General features: G+C 56.0%; 1 protein-coding gene across 1 annotated transcript; it reads left to right on the forward strand.

The window, feature by feature from the left end:
• The first annotated feature begins 841 nt into the window (after positions 1 to 841).
• RENBP (renin binding protein) lies at positions 842 to 15,964 on the forward strand. The gene is made up of 11 exons (XM_077789657.1): positions 842 to 909; positions 1,488 to 1,583; positions 2,477 to 2,552; positions 2,640 to 2,792; positions 3,461 to 4,003; positions 6,095 to 6,334; positions 7,616 to 7,697; positions 9,743 to 9,918; positions 12,511 to 12,642; positions 14,551 to 14,638; positions 15,736 to 15,964. The coding sequence occupies exons 1-11, from the start codon at positions 842 to 844 to the stop codon at positions 15,816 to 15,818; spliced, it is 1,737 nt and encodes a 578-aa protein (XP_077645783.1). The 3' UTR covers positions 15,819 to 15,964.
• The last annotated feature ends 440 nt before the right edge of the window (positions 15,965 to 16,404 follow it).

The following is a 16,404-nucleotide window of genomic DNA, read 5'->3' on the forward strand; positions in this document are numbered from 1 at the left end:
AACCCCCCAATTTCGGGTCTGGGGGTTTTTTTGGGGTCTACAGCCCCTTTGAACCCCCCAATTTGGGTCTGGGGGTCACTGGGGGGGTCCTGGGGGGGGTTTGGAGGTCTTCAGCCCCTTTGAACCCCCAAATTTGGGTCTGGGGGTCACTTGGGGGGTCCTGGGGGGGGGTTTTGGGGTCTCCAGCCCCTTTGAGCCTCCCCAGTTTTGGGTCTGGGGGTCACTTGGGGGGTCCTGGGGAGGTTTTTGGGGTCTCCAGCCCCTTTGAACCCCCAATTTCGGGTCTGAGGGGGTTTTGGGGGGCTCTAGCCCCTTTGAGCCCCCCAATTTGGGTCTGGGGTTTTTTTTTGGGGTCTCCAGCCCCTTTGAACCCCCCAATTTCGGGTCTGGGGGGTGTTTTTGGGGTCTCCAGCCCCTTTGAACCCCCCAATTTGGGTCTGGGGGTCACTGGGGGGGTCCTGGGGGGGGTTTTTGGGGTCTCCAGCGCCTTTGAACCCCCCCAATTTCGGGTCTGGGGGGTCCTGGGGGGGTTTTGGGGTCTCCAGCCCCTTTGAACCCCCCAATTTCGGGTCTGGGGGTTTTTTTGGGGTCTCCAGCCCCTTTGAACCCCCCAGTTTCGGGTCTGGGGGGTCCTGGGGGGGTTTCGGAGGTCTCCATCCCCTTTCAACCCCCCAATTTGGGTCTGGGGGTCACTGGGGGGGTTTTGGGGGGCTCTAGTCCCTTTGAACCCCCCAATTTGGGTCTGGGGGTCACTGGGGGGTCCTGGGGGGTTTTGGGGTCTCCAGCCCCTTTGAGCCCCCCAATTTGGGTCTGGGGGCGTGGCCACGTGGGGGGCGTGGCCATGGGCGGAAAGGGGCGTGGCCAGGGAAGGGGGCGGGGCCTTGCCGCGGGTCTCGTGACCGGGCAGCGGTCGGTCCGGGGTGGGGGGGGGCGATTTTGGGGACCCCAAAAGTGACCTGGGTGGGGGTCGGGGGGGCTGAGGGGACCCCCAGGGCTGAGGGGGGCCGGGGGTCCATGGGGACCCTCCGGGTGGGGCTGGGGGGGAATTTGAGGGATTTTGGGGACCCCCCTGGCTGGGCTGAGGGGGGATTTGGGGGTCTGGGGGCTTTGGGGGCGATTTCTCTGGGTCCCATGGGGGGTTTCTGTGGGTGGGTCTGGGGTCTCACGGGTGGGTCTGGGGTCTCACGGGTGGGACAGGGGGTTTCTGTGGGTCTGGGTCTCACGGGTGGGTCTGGGGTCTCACGGGTGGGTCAGGGGGTATTTGTGGGTCTGGGTCCCGCGGGTATTTATTTGTGGGTCTGGGGTCTCACGGGTGGGTCTGGGGTCTCACGGGTGGGTCAGGGGGTATTTGTGGGTCTGGGGTCTCACGGGTGGGTCTGGGGTCCCGCGGGTGGGTCACGGGGGTATTTATTTGTGGGTCTGGGGTCCCACGGGTGGGACAGGGGGTATTTGTGGGTCTGGGGTCCCACGGGACGCCCCCTCCCCAGCCATGGAGGAGCTCCGGGCGTGGCGGGCCGCATCGCGGCCGAGCTGGACGCGGCCGTGGCGTTCTGGGAGCGGCACTCGCACGACCCCGAGCACGGGTGAGGGCGGGGACCCCCAAAAACAGCCCCGGGACCCCCAAAAACAGCCCCGGGACCCCCGAAACCATCCCCGGGACCCCCGAAACCACCCCCGGGACCCCCGAAACCATCCCCGGGACGCCCAAAACCCCCCGGGACCCCCAAAAACCCCCCCGGGACCCCCAAAACATCCCCGGGACCCCCAAAAACAGCCCCGGGACCCCCGAAACCATCCCCGGGACCCCCCAAAAACCCCCCCGGGACCCCCAAAAACCCCCCGGGACCCCCAAAAACACCCCCGAAACCCCCAAAACCCCCCCCGGGACCCCCAAAAACACCCCCGGGACCCCCAAAAACACCCCCGGGACCCCCCAAAAACCCCCGGGACCCCCCAAAAACATCCCCTGGACCCCCAAAACCCCCCCCGGGACCCCCAAAACCATCCCCGGGACCCCCAAAAACCCCCCCAGGACCCCCCAAACACCCCCTCAGGACCCCAAAACACCCCCGGGACCCCCGAAACCATCCCCGGAACCCCCAAAACCCCCCCCAGGACCCTCAAACACCCCCCCAGGACCCCCAAAAACACCCCCGGGACCCCCAAAAACCCCCCGGGACCCCCCAAAAACACCCTCAGGACCCCCAGGACCCTCCAAAACCTCCCGGGCCCCTCCGAATGACCCCGGGACCCCCCAGGTGTCCCACATGTCCCTGACCCCGAGGTCGGGGACCCCCCCGGTGCCCCCCAAATGCCCCAGAGACCCCGAGTGCCCCCCCAGCCCCACGGGGGTTCCAAGCTCTGGGACCACCCCCAAATTTCCCCACAGCTGAGTCCCACAAATGAGCTCAGGACCCCCCAGATTCCCACAGGGGACCCCCGGGACCCCCAAATCTCCCCCCAAATTCCCCCCCAGGGGTTTCTTCTCCTGCCTGAGCCGCGACGGTTCCGTCTACGACGACACCAAATTCGTGTGGCTGCAGGGCCGGCAGGTCCGTGTGGGGCGGGGGGCGTGGGCCGGGAGCCGGGGGGTCCGGGGAGACCCCCGGGACCCCCCCAAATTCCCCCCGCACCCCCAGATCTGGGTCTATTCCCGCCTGTACCGCACCGTGCCCCTCTTCCGCCGGCCCCAGCTGCTCGAGGCGGCGCGCAAAGGTGGGGAGGGGTCCGGGGGGGGGATTTTGGGGCAATTCCGCCCTTTTTCCATCCCCAAATTCCCAATTTTCCCCCAAATCCCCCACTGACCTCCACACGCGCAGTTCCTCCTTTGAATTTTGGGTTCAATTCCCCTTTTTCCTCCCCGCAGTTGCCCCAAATCCAATTTTCCCCCATTTCCCCCACAGGCGCAGTTTCCCGGTTTTTGTTTTTTTTTCCACCTCCCAAAATTCCCAAAAATTCCCTGAAATTCCTCCCAATTCCAGCCGGGGAATTCCAAATCCACTGATCCCTATGGGTGCAGCTCCCCCATTTTACCATCCCTCTGAGTTCCCTCCAATTTCCCCTCAATTCGCCTTAAAATCCCAAATCCTCCAAATTCCCCCAAATCGTTCGAATTTCCTAAAACTCCCCCAAATCTTTCAAATTTCCTAAAACTCCCCCAAACTCCCCCAAATCTTTCGAATTTCCTAAAACTCCCCCAAATCTTTCGAATTTCCTAAAATTCCTCCAAATCCCCCAAATCGTTCGAATTTCCTAAAACTCCCCCAAATCTTTCGAATTTCCTAAAACTCCCCCAAATCTTTCGAATTTCCTAAAATTCTCCAAATCCCCCAATTCGTTCGAATTTCCTAAAACTCCCCCAAATCGTTCGAATTTCCTAAAATTCCCCAAATTCCCCCATCGATCTCAACGGCTGCAGTTCCCCTTTGGCCGCTAAGCGGCGCTGCCCCATTGATCTCTATGGGCGCGCCCGAAGTTTTTGCCGCCCCCAATTCCTCCAAAATTCACCCAAAATCCGCCCAAATTTGCCCGAAATCGGCGGGTTTTCCCCCAAACCGCAGCCGGGGAGTTCCTGGAGAGCCACGTGCGGCCGGAGCCCGGCTCGAGCCGCGCCGCCTTCGCGCTGAGGCGGGACGGGCGCCCGGAGCGGCTCCAGCGCAGCTTCTACAGCGAAGCGTTCTGCGCGCTGGGGCTGGACGAGCTGGGCCGGGCGGCGGGCGAGGAGCGCTACCGGGTGGGACCCCTCCCCAAATTACCCGGGACCCCTCCCCAAATTACCCTGGGGCCGGGTGGGACCCCTCCCCAAATTACCCGGGACCCCTCCCCAAAAAATAACCTGGGACCCCTCCCCAAATTACCCTGGGGCCGGCTGAGACCCCTCCCCAAATTACCCGGGACCCCTCCCCAAATTACCCGGGACCGGCTGAGACCCCTCCCCAAATTACCCGGGACCCCTCCCCAAAAAATAACCTGGGACCCCTCCCCAAATTACCCTGGGGCCGGGTGAGACCCCTCCCCAAATTACCCGGGACCCCTCCCCAAATTAACCGGGACCGGCTGAGACCCCTCCCCAAATTACCCGGGACCCCTCCCCAAAAAATAACCTAGGACCCCTCCCCAAATTACCCGGGACCCCTCCCCAAAAAATAACCTGGGACCCCTCCCCAAATTACCCGGGACCCCTCCCCAAATTACCCGGGACCGGCTGAGACCCCTCCCCAAATTACCCGGGACCCCTCCCCAAAAAATTACCCGGGACCCCTCCCCAAAAAATAACCTGGGACCCCTCCCCAAATTACCCGGGACCGGGTGAGACCCCTCCCCAAAATAACCTGGGACCGGGTGAGACCCCTCCCCAAAAAATTACCCGGGACCCCTCCCCAAAAAAGAACCTGGGACCCCTCCCCAAATTACCCTGGGACCGGGTGAGACCCCTCCCCAAATTACCCGGGACCCCTCCCCAAATTACCCTGGGACCGGGTGAGACCCCTCCCCAAATTACCCTGGGACCGGGTGAGACCCCTCCCCAAATTACCCGGGACCCCTCCCCAAAAAATTACCCGGGACCCCTCCCCAAAAAATAACCTGGGACCCCTCCCCAAATTACCCGGGACCGGGTGAGACCCCTCCCCAAAAAATAACCTGGGACCCCTCCCCAAATTACCCGGGACCGGGTGAGACCCCTCCCCAAATTACCCGGGACCCCTCCTCAAATTACCCTGGGACCGGCTGAGACCCCTCCCCAAATTACCCGGGACCCCTCCCCAAATTACCCGGGACCGGCTGAGACCCCTCCCCAAATTACCCGGGACCCCGCCTCAAATTACCCTGGGGCCGGGTGAGACCCCTCCCCAAATTACCCTGGGGCCGGGTGAGACCCCTCCCCAAATTACCCGGGACCCCTCCCCAAATTACCCGGGACCTCTCCCCAAATTACCCGGGACCGGCTGAGACCCCTCCCCAAATTACCCGGGACCCCTCCCCAAATTACCCGGGACCGGGTGAGACCCCTCCCCAAATTACCCTGGGGCCGGGTGAGACCCCTCCCCAAATTACCCGGGACCCCTCCCCAAATTACCCTGGGACCGGCTGAGACCCCTCCCCAAATTACCCGGGACCCCTCCCCAAAAAATAACCTGAGACCCCTCCCCAAATTACCCTGGGGCCGGCTGAGACCCCTCCCCAAAATAACCTGGGGCCGGCTGAGACCCCTCCCCAAATTACCCGGGACCCCTCCCCAAATTACCCGGGACCCCTCCCCAAAAAATAACCTGGGACCCCTCCCCAAATTACCCGGGACCCCTCCCCAAAAAATAACCTGGGACCCCTCCCCAAATTACCCGGGACCCCTCCCCAAATTACCCTGGGGCCGGGTGAGACCCCTCCCCAAATAAACCTGAGACCCCCCGAAAATAATGCAGGGACCCCCCCCCCAAAATAACCCTGGGACCCCCAAACCCCCCCTGACCCCAATAATGGGTGAGACCCCCCCCCAAACCACCCCTGACCCCAATTCTGGGTGAGACCCCCCCCAAACCACCCCTGACCCCCCAAACCCCCCTGACCCCAATTCTGGGTGAGACCCCCCCCAAAACCACCCCTGACCCCCCCAAACCACCCCTGACCCCAATTCCGGGTGAGACCCCCCCCAAAACCACCCCTGACCCCAATACTGGGTGAGACCCCCCCCCCCAAAACAACCCCTGACCCCAATAATGGGTGAGACCCCCCCAAACCCCCCCTGACCCCAATAATGGGTGAGACCCCCCCCCAAAAACCACCCCTGACCCCCCCAAACCCCAATTCTGGGTGAGACCCCCCTCCAAACCCCCCCTGACCCCCAATATTGGGTGAGACCCCCCCCCAAACCCCCCCTGACCCCCCAAACCACCCCTGACCCCAAATTCTGGGTGAGACCCCCCCCCCCAAACCACCCCTGACCCCCCAAAACAACCCCTGACCCCCAATACTGGGTGAGACCCCCCCAAACCCCCCTGACCCCCCCAAACCACCCCTGACCCCCCCAAACCCCCCCTGACCCCAATTCCGGGTGAGACCCCCCAGCCCCCCGAAGCCCCCTGACCCATTTCCGCAGGCCTGGGCCCGGCGCTGGGCCGGGGCCGTGTGGGGCTGGGCCCGGGGGGCCCCCATGGAATTGGGGCGCCCCCGGTTTTCGGGGACCCCCCCCCAGCAGGCGCTGGCCCAGGCCCTGATGGTGCTGAAGGTGGGGCTGCAGCTCTGGGGGGACCCCCGGAGGGACCCCCAAAATCAGCCCGACCCCGAGGCCGAGGCCATGGCGGAGTGGGGGGCGCGGCACGTCCTGATGCACCTGCAGGTACCCCAAAATCGGCCAGGGCACCCCAAAAATTATCCTGGGCACCCCAAAATCAGCCTGGGGACCCCAAAATCGGTCTGGGAACCCCAGAATCGGCCAGGGCACCCCAAATCGGTCTGGGGACCCCAAAATCGGCCTGGGAACCCCAAATCGGTCTGGGAACCCCAAAATCAGCCTGGGCACCCCAAAATCGGCCTGGGCACCCCACAAAACAGCCTGGGAACCCCAAAAATTATCCTGGGAACCCCAAAATCGGTCTGGGGACCCCAAAATCAGCCTGGGGACCCCAAAATCGGCCTGGGAATCCCAAAAATTATCCCGGGAACCCCAAAATCGGCCTGGGCACCCCAAAATCGGCCAGGGCACCCCAAAATCGGCCTGGGGACACCAAAAATTATCCTGGGAACCCCAAAATCGGTCTGGGGACCCCAAAATCAGCCTGGGGACCCCAAAATCGGTCTGGGGACACCAAAATCGGCCAGGGCACCCCAAAATCGGCCTGGGAACCCCAAATCGGTCTGGGGACCCCAAAAATTATCCTGGGGACCCCAAAAATTATCCTGGGAACCCAAAATCGGCCTGGGCACCCCAAAATCGGTCTGGGGACCCCAAAAAACAGCCTGGGAACCCCAAAATCGGTCTGGGACCCCAAAATCGGCCTGGGAACCCCAAAATCGGCCTGGGAACCCCAAAAAACAGCCTGGGAACCCCAAAAATTATCCTGGGAACCCCAAAATCGGTCTGGGCACCCCAAAAATTATCCTGGGAACTTTAAAATCGGTCTGGGGACCACAAAATCGGCCTGGGAACCCCAAAATCGGTCTGGGCAGCCCAAAAACCAGCCTGGGAACCCCAAAAATTATCCTGGGAACCCAAAAATCAGCCTGGGAACCCAGAATTGGCCTGGGAACCCCAAAAATCAGCCTGGGCATCCTGAAAACCAGCCTGGGGACCCCAAAATTCAGCCTGGGAACCCCCCCCCAAAAAAAATCACACCTGGGAACCCAAAAAAATTACACTTGGACCCCCAAAATCCCCCCTGGCCCCCCCAAAATCCCCCCTGGGACCCCCAAAATCTCTCCTGGGCCCCCCAAAATCCCTCCTGGGCCCCCCAAAATCTCTCCTGGGCCCCCCAAAATCCCTCCTGGGCCCCCCAAAATCTCCCCTGGGACCCCCAAAATCCCCCCGGGGGCTCTTTTCCCCCACGAGCAGCCCCGGGGGCTCCCCAAAATCGGGGTCCCCCCCCTCACCGGGGGACCCCCCCCAAATTTGGGGTGTCAGCGGGGGGACTCGGTGGTGCTGGAGAACGTCAGCCCCGAGGGGGAGGAGCTGCCGGGGAGCCTCGGGCGCCTCATGAACCCCGGTGAGGGGGGACCCCGATTTGGGGAGGGGGGACCCCGATTTGGGGAGGGGGACCCCGATTTGGGGAGGAGGACCCGAATTTGGGGAGGGGGGACCCCGATCTGGGGAGGGGGACCCCGATTTGGGGAGGGGGACCCCGATCTGGGGAGGGGGGACCCGATTTTGGGGAGGGGGGACCCCGATTTGGGGAGGGGGACCCCGATTTGGGGAGGGGGACCCCAATTTGGTGAGGGGGGACCCCGATTTGGGGAGGGGGGACCCCGATCTGGGGAGGGGGACCCCGATCTGGGGAGGGGGGACCCCGATTTGGGGAGGGGGGACCCCGATTTTGGGGAGGGGGGACCCCGATTTGGGGAGGGGGGACCCCAATTTGGGGAGGGGGACCCCGATCTGGGGAGGGGGGACCCGAATTTGGGGAGGGGGGACCCCGATTTGGGGAGGGGGACCCCGATTGGGGATGGGGGACCCCGATTTGGGGAGGGGGACCCCGATCTGGGGAGGGGGGACCCGAATTTGGGGAGGGGGGACCCCGATTTGGGGAGGGGGACCCCGATTTGGGGAGGGGGGACCCGAATTTGGGGAGGGGGGACCCCGATTTGGGGAGGAGGACCCCGATTTTGGGGAGGGGGGACCCCGATTTGGGGAGGGGGGACCCCGATCTGGGGAGGGGGACCCCAATTTGGGGAGGGGGGACCCCGATCTGGGGAGGGGGACCCCGATTTGGGGAGGGGGGACCCCGATTTGGGGAGGGGGGACCCCGATTTGAGGAGGGGGACCCCGATTTGGGGAGGGGGACCCCAATTTGGGGAGGGGGGACCCCGATTTTGGGGGGTTGATCCCGATTTTTTGGGGAAAAAAATGAATTTGGGGAAGGGGAAACACTGATTTTGGGGGGTTGGAGCTTGATTTTTGGGGAAAAAGTGAATTTGAGGGAAGGGAGTTGCTGATTTTGGGGGGAAATTCCAATTTTGGGGGGTTGGAGCTCGATTTTTGGGGAAAAAATTAATTTGGGAAGGGGAAACCATGCTTTTGGGGGGAAATCCTGATTTTTTGGGGGGTTGGAGCTCCATTTTTGGGGGAAAAAGTGAATTTGAGGGAAGGGAGTTCCTGATTTTGGCAGAAATCCTCATTTTTGGGGGATTGGAGCTTGATTTTTGGGGGGGAAAATGAATTTGAGGGAAGGGTGTTGCTGATTTTGGGGGGAAATTCCAATTTTGGGGGGTTGGAGCTCGATTTTTTGGGAGAAAAATTAATTTGGGGAAGGGAGTTCCTGATTTTGGGGGAAATTTCAATTTTGGGGGGTTGGAGCTTGATTTTTGGGGGGAAAATGAATTTGGGGAAGGGGAAACCCTGATTTTGGGGGGTTGGAGCTTGATTTTTTGGGGAAAAAGTGAATTTGAGGGAAGGGAGTTGCTGATTTTGGGGGAAATTTCAATTTTGGGGGGTTGGAGCTTGATTTTTGGGGGAAAAAATATGAATTTGGGGAAGGGAATAGCTGGTTTTGGCAGAAATTCTGATTTTGGGGGGGTTGGAGATCAATTTTCGGGGGGAAACCCAGATTTGGGGAAGGGAGTTGCTGATTTTGGGGGAAAATCCCGATTTTGGGGGAGGTTGATCCCAATTTCGGGGGTTTGGAGCTCGATTTTGGGGTGAAACCCAAATTTGGGGTGGGAGGCCCATTTTGTGAGGAAATCCCAATTTTGGGGAGCTTTGACCCCGATTTTGTGGGGAAATCCCAATCTGGGGGGGTTGATCCCAATTTTGGGGAAGATTCCCCCGGGTTTTTTTCTCCTTTTCCCTCATTTTTTTACTCCTTTCCCCCCAATTTTCTGCTCTTCCCCCCTCCAAATTCGGGGTCCCCCCTGTTTGAGGCATTTCCCCCAATTTTTGGGCTCCTAAACCCCAATTTCCAGCTACATAACCCCAATTTTCTGCTCTTTTTTCTCAGTTTTTTTTGCTCTTTTTTCTCATTTTTTTGTCTTTTTTTCTCTTTTTTTTTGCTTTTTCCCCCCAATTTTCGCCCCCCCGGGTTTCGGGGTGCCCCAGGCCACGCCCTGGAGGCCGCCTGGCTGCTGCTGGAGTTTTCGGGGCGCCGGGGGGACGCGGATTTGGGGGCCAGGGCGGTGGCAGCGCTGGTGGAGGGACCCCTGAAATGGGGCTGGGACCCCCAGCACGGGGGGCTCTTCTATTTCCTGGATGCTGACGGGCACTGCCCCACCCAGGTAACCCCAAAATCCACCTGGGGACCCCAAAATTCACATGGGAACCCCAAAATTCACATGGGAACCCCAAAATTCACCTCACAAATTCAGAAAAAAAACACTCAGGTGCTTCAAAATGGCACCCAGGGCCTCAAATCCCACCTGGAAACCCCAAAATTCATCTGGAAACCCCAAAATCTGACGTGGGAACCTCAAAATCCACCTGGGGACCCCAAAATTCACATGGGAAGCCCAAATTCAGCTGGGGACCCCAAAATTCACCTCACAAATTCCAAAAAAACCCACTCATGTGCTTCAAAATGGCATCCAGGGCATCAAATCCCTTCTGGGGAGCCCCAAAATTCAACTGGAGAGCCCCAAAATTCACCTGGGAACTCCAAAATTCATCTGGGACCCCAAAATTCACATGGGAAGCCCAAATTCAGCTGGGAGCCCCAAAATTCACCTCACAAATCCCCCAAAAAACCCACTCAGGTGCTTCAAAATGGCACCCGGGGCATCAAATCCCACCTGGAAACCCCAAAATTCATCTGGGAACCCCAAAATCTGACATGGGAACCTCAAAATCCACCTGGGGACCCCAAAATTCACCTGGGGACCCCAAAATTCACATGGGAATCCCAAATTCAGCTGGGGACCCCAAAATTCACCTCACAAATCCCCAAAAAAACCCACTCAGGTGCTTCAAAATGGCACCCGGGGCATCAAATCCCACCTGGGGAGCCCCAAAATTCAACTGGAGAGCCCCAAAATTCACCTGGGAACTCCAAAATTCAGTTGGGACCCCAAAATTCAAATGGGAATCCCAAATTCAGCTGGGGACCCCAAAATTTACCTCAAAAATCCTAAAAAAAAAAACCCCACTCAGGTGCTTCAAAATGGCACCCGGGGCATCAAATCCCACCTGGGGAGCCCCAAAATTCAACTGGAGAGCCCCAAAATTCACCTGGGAACTCCAAAATTCATCTGGGACCCCAAAATTCACATGGGAAGCCCAAATTCAGCTGGGAGCCCCAAAATTCACCTCACAAATCCCCCAAAAAACCCACTCAGGTGCTTCAAAATGGCACCCGGGACATCAAATCCCACCTGGAAACCCCAAAATTCATCTGGGAACCCCAAAATCTGACATGGGAACCTCAAAATCCACCTGGGGACCCCAAAATTCAACTGGGAGCCCCAAAATTCAACTGGGAGCCCCAAAATTCACCTCACAAATTCCAAAAAAACCCACTCAGGTGCTTCAAAATGGCACCTGGGGCATCAAATCCCACCTGGGGAGCCCCAAAATTCAACTGCAGAGCCCCAGAATTCACCTGGGAACTCCAAAATTCATCTGGGACCCCAAAATTCTACTGGGAATTCCAAAATTCAACTGGGAGCCCCAAAATTCACCTCAAAAATCCTAAAAAAAACCCACTCAGGTGCTTCAAAATGGCACCCAGGGAGCTCAAATCCCACCTGGAAACCCCAAAATTCGTCTGGGAACCCCAAAATCTGACATGGGAACCTCAAAATCCACCTGGGGACCCCAAAATTCACATGGGAAGCCCAAATTCAGCTGGGGACCCCAAAATTCACCTCACAAATTCAGAAAAAACCCACTCAGGTGCTTCAAAATGGCACCCAGGGAGCTCAAATCCCACCTGGGGAGCCCCAAAATTCAACTGGAAACCCCAAAATCTGACATGGGAACCTCAAAATCCACCTGGGGACCCCAAAATTCACCTGGGAACCCCAAAATTCAACTGGGAGCCCCAAAATTCACCTCACAAATTCCAAAAAAACCCACTCAGGTGCTTCAAAATGGCACCTGGGGCATCAAATCCCACCTGGGGAGCCCCAAATTCCAATTTTTCCCCCCAATCCCAGCTGGAGTGGGCCCTGAAGCTCTGGTGGCCCCACACCAGTGACCTCACCCCCGTTTCCCCATTTTTTCCCCATTTTTTCCCCATTTTTTCTCCATTTTTCTCCCAATTTTCTATCTTTATTCCCCGTTTTTTCTGATTTTTCCCCAAATTCCCATTTTTCCCCTGTTCCCAGCTGGAGTGGGCCCTGAAGCTCTGGTGGCCCCACACCAGTGACCTCACCCCCGTTTCCCCATTTTTTTCCCATTTTTTCCCCATTTTTTCTCTATTTTTCTCCCAATTTTCTATCTTTTTTCCCCGTTTTTTTCTCATTTTTTCCCCATTTTTTCCCCAAATTCCCATTTTTCCCCCGTTCCCAGCTGGAGTGGGCCCTGAAGCTCTGGTGGCCCCACACCAGTGACCTCACCCCCGTTTCCCCATTTTTTCCCCATTTTTTCCCCATTTTTTCTCTATTTTTCTCCCAATTTTCTATCTTTTTTCCCCGTTTTTTCTCATTTTTTCCCCATTTTTCCCCAAATTCCCATTTTTCCCCCCGTTCCCAGCTGGAGTGGGCCCTGAAGCTCTGGTGGCCCCACACCAGTGACCTCACCCCCGTTTCCCCATTTTTTCCCCATTTTTTCCCCATTTTTTCTCCATTTTTCTCCCAATTTTCTATATTTTTTCCCCGTTTTTCTCGTTTTTTCCCCATTTTTCCCCAAATTCCCATTTTTTCCCCCAATCCCAGCTGGAGTGGGCCCTGAAGCTCTGGTGGCCCCACGCCGAGGCCATGGTTGCCCTCCTGGCCGCCCAGCGCTTCCAGCCCCGGCCCAGTTTGGTCTCCCAGTTCCTGCGGCTGGCCCAGTACACCTTCGACAAGGTGGGGATTTGGGGGAAATTTGGGCGATTTTGGGGATTTTCCGGGGAAGTCGGAGGCATTTGGGGGAAATCTGGGGCATTTTATGGGAAATCTGGGGGAAATTTGGGCGGGATTTGAGAGTATTTGGGGGATTTTGGGTGGAATTAGGAGATTTGGGAGAATTTGGGGGATTTGGGGGGAATTTGAGGGGGATTTCAGGGTATTTGGGGAGAATTAGGAAGAATTTTGGGAGAGTTCGGGGGATTTGGAGGGGAATTAGGAGGACGTTTGGGGGATTTAAGGAGATTTGGGGGATTTTGGGGGAATTGGGAGGAAATTTGGGAGAATCTGGGGGATTTGGGTGGAATTACGAGGAAATTTGGGAGAATTTGGGAGATTTTGGTGGAATAACAAGGAAATTTGGGAGAATTTGGGGGATTTGCAGAGATTTGGGGAATTTTGGAGGGAATTAGGAGGAAATTTGGGGAGATTTGGGGGGATTTTGGGGGGAATGAGGAGGAAATTTGGGGGATTTGGGGGGGAATAAGAGGAAGTTTGGGGAATTTAAGGAGATTTGGGGGATTTCAGGGGAATTGGGAGGAAATTTGAGAGAATCTGGGGGATTTGGGTGGAATTACGAGGAAATTTGGGAGAATTTGGGAGATTTTGGTGGAATAACAAGGAAATTTGGGAGAATTTGGGGGATTTGCAGAGATTTGGGGGATTTTGGAGGGAATTAGGAGGAAATTTGGAGAGATTTGGGGGGATTTTGGGGGGAATGAGGAGGAAATTTGGGGGATTTGGGGGGGAATAAGAGGAAGTTTGGGGGATTTAAGGAGATTTGGGGGATTTTGGGGGAATTGGGAGGAAATTTGGGAGAATCTGGGGGATTTGGGTGGAATTACGAGGAAATTTGGGAGAATTTGGGGGATTTTGGTGGAATAACAAGGAAATTTGGGAGAATTTGAGGGATTTGCAGAGATTTGGGGAATTTTGGAGGGAATTAGGAGGAAATTTGGAGAGATTTGGGGGGATTTTGGGGGGAATGAGGAGGAAATTTGGGGGATTTGGGGAGATTTGGGTGATTTAGGGGGGATTTTGGGGGGGATTTGCGATGGATTGGATGGGATTTTGGAAAAGTTGGGGGGATTTTGGGGTTATTTGAGGGAGATTTGGGGGAATTTGGGATCTTGGAGGGGCTTTGGGATATTGGGAGGATTCTTGGGGGTCCCTGTGGAGGGAAATTTGGGGTCTTGAGGGGCAAATTTGGGGTCTTGAGGGGTATTTGGGGGGGTCCCGAGGAGCTCCCAAATAGGAAGGGGGTCCTAAAGGTTCCCAATTTGGGGTGGGGGGGTTCCCAATTTGGGGTAGGGGGTTCCAAATTTGGGGTGGGGTTCCCAATTTGGGGTAGGGGGTTCCAAATTTGGGGTAGGGGGTTCCCAATTTGGGGTAGGGGGTTCCCAATTTGGGGTGGGGGGTTCCCAATTTGGGGTAGGGGGTTCCCAATTTGGGGTGGGGGGGTTCCCAATTTGGGGTAGGGGGTTCCCAATTTGGGGTGGGGGGTTCCCAATTTGGGGTAGGGGGTTCCCAATTTGGGGTAGGGGGTTCCAAATTTGGGGTAGGGGGTTCCCAATTTGGGGTGGGGGGGTTCCCAATTTGGGGTGGGGGGTTCCCAATTTGGGGTGGGGGGTTCCCAATTTGGGGTGGGGGGTTCCCAATTTGGGGTGGGGGGTTCCTAATTTGGGGTGGGGGGCTCCCCAAAGCCTCTCCCCATTGACATTTCCCCATCCTAAACCTTTTTTAGGGTCTCATTTTTTGGGATTAGGGGAGGGGGGGGGGGGTCTCCCACACCCTTTTGATTTGAGGTGAGGGGGTCTCCCCTCCCCAAATCCCCCCAAAAGTCCCCAAAATGCCCCAATTTCCCCTCAGTTCCGTGACCCCGAGCACGGGGAGTGGTTCGGGTACCTGAACCGCGACGGCTCCGTGGCTCTCTCCATCAAGGGCGGACCCTACAAAGGTGGGTCTGGGGTCTCTGATCCACGACGGGGGTCGGCGAGGGGATTTTTCCTGATTTTTCCTTTATTTTCCCCCATTTTTTCCTGATTTTTCCCCTAATTTTTGCCAATTTTCCCCCCATTTTTCCTGATTTTCCCCCCAATTTTTCCTGATTTTTTGCCCCCAATTTTTCCTGATTTTACCCTGATTTTTCCCGATTTCCCCCTGATTTTTCCTGCTTTTTCCCCAATTTTTCCTGTTTTTTCCCCAATTTTTCCTGATTTCCCCCCAATTTCTCCCCCAATTTTTGCCAATTTTTCCCCAATTTTTCCTGATTTCCCCCCCCCCGATTTTTCCTGATTATTTTCCCCCAATTTTTCCTGTTTTTTCCCCAATTTCTCCCCAATTTTTCCTGATTTTCCCCCAATTTTTCCTGATTTTCCTCCTGTTTTTTCCTGATTTTTCCCCAGTTTTTCCTGTTTTTCCCCCAATTTTTCCTGATTTCCCCCCAATTTCTCCCCCAATTTTTGCCAATTTTTCCCCAATTTTTCCTGATTCCCCCCCCCCGATTTTTCCTGATTATTTTCCCCCAATTTTTCCTGTTTTTTCCCCAATTTCTCCCCAATTTTTCCTGATTTTCCCCCAATTTTTCCTGATTTTCCTCCTGTTTTTTCCTGATTTTTCCCCAGTTTTTCCTTACTTTTTCCCCCGATTTTTCCTGTTTTTTCCCCAATTTTTCCTGATTTCCCCCCAATTTCTCCTCCAATTTTTGCCAATTTTTCCCCAATTTTTCCTGATTTCCCCCCCCCGATTTTTCCTGATTATTTTCCCCCCAATTTTTCCTGTTTTTTCCCCAATTTCCCCCAATTTTTTCCTGATTTTCCCCCAATTTTTCCTGATTTCCCCTCCGATTTTTCCTGGTTTTTTTCCTGATTTTTCCCAATTTTACCCTAATTTTCCCCCGATTTTTCCTGATTTTTTTCCCCCCCCCAATTTTTCCTGATTTTTCCCCCTGATTTTTCCCCCGATTTTTCCTGGTTTTTCCCCTGATTTTTCCCAATTTTACCCTAATTTTTCCCAATTTTTCCCCTTTTTGCCCGTTTTTCCCCGTTTTTCCAGGCTGTTTCCACGTGGCGCGGGCGCTGCTGATGTGCGAGGAGATGCTGGACGACATCCTGGAAGGGGAGAAGCCTCCGCAATAAATTTGGGATTTGGGAACCCCCTAAAAAAATTTTGGAACCCCCCAAAAAATCAGGAATTTCCCTGAATGAAACTGAGATTAACTCCCGATAATCCTGATAAAAGTGGAGAGAGAAAAAATTCAAATAAAGGGAAAAATAGACAATAATAGCACGGGCCACCCCTCCAAAAGTGGGAGTGGGACCCCCAAAATCCCAAAAAAATCACCTCACAATCTCTTCAAAATCCAACCAAAAAAAAAAAAATCCCCAAATTCTCCATTTTCGCCTCAAAAAAAATCCCCAATTTCCACCCCAAACTCCTCTTAAAACCTCTCAATAATTGCCAATAAATCCCTGTACCCCTCCCCTCAAAAATTCCCCAAATCTGCCTCAAAAATTCTCCTCGAAAATTCCCCAAATCTGCCTCAAAAATTCCCAAATTCTCCAAATCCCCCAAATTCCCCTCAAAAATATCCCCAAACCCCCCTGAAAAATTCCCAAATTCTCCAAATCCCCCAAATTCCCCTCAAAAATATCCCCAAACCCCCCTCAAATATTCCCAAATTCTCCAAATCCCCCAAATTCCCCTCAAAAATATCCCCAAACC

Source organism: Lonchura striata, chromosome 36 (genome assembly GCF_046129695.1).
Source record: "Lonchura striata isolate bLonStr1 chromosome 36, bLonStr1.mat, whole genome shotgun sequence".
NCBI lineage: Eukaryota > Metazoa > Chordata > Aves > Passeriformes > Estrildidae > Lonchura > Lonchura striata.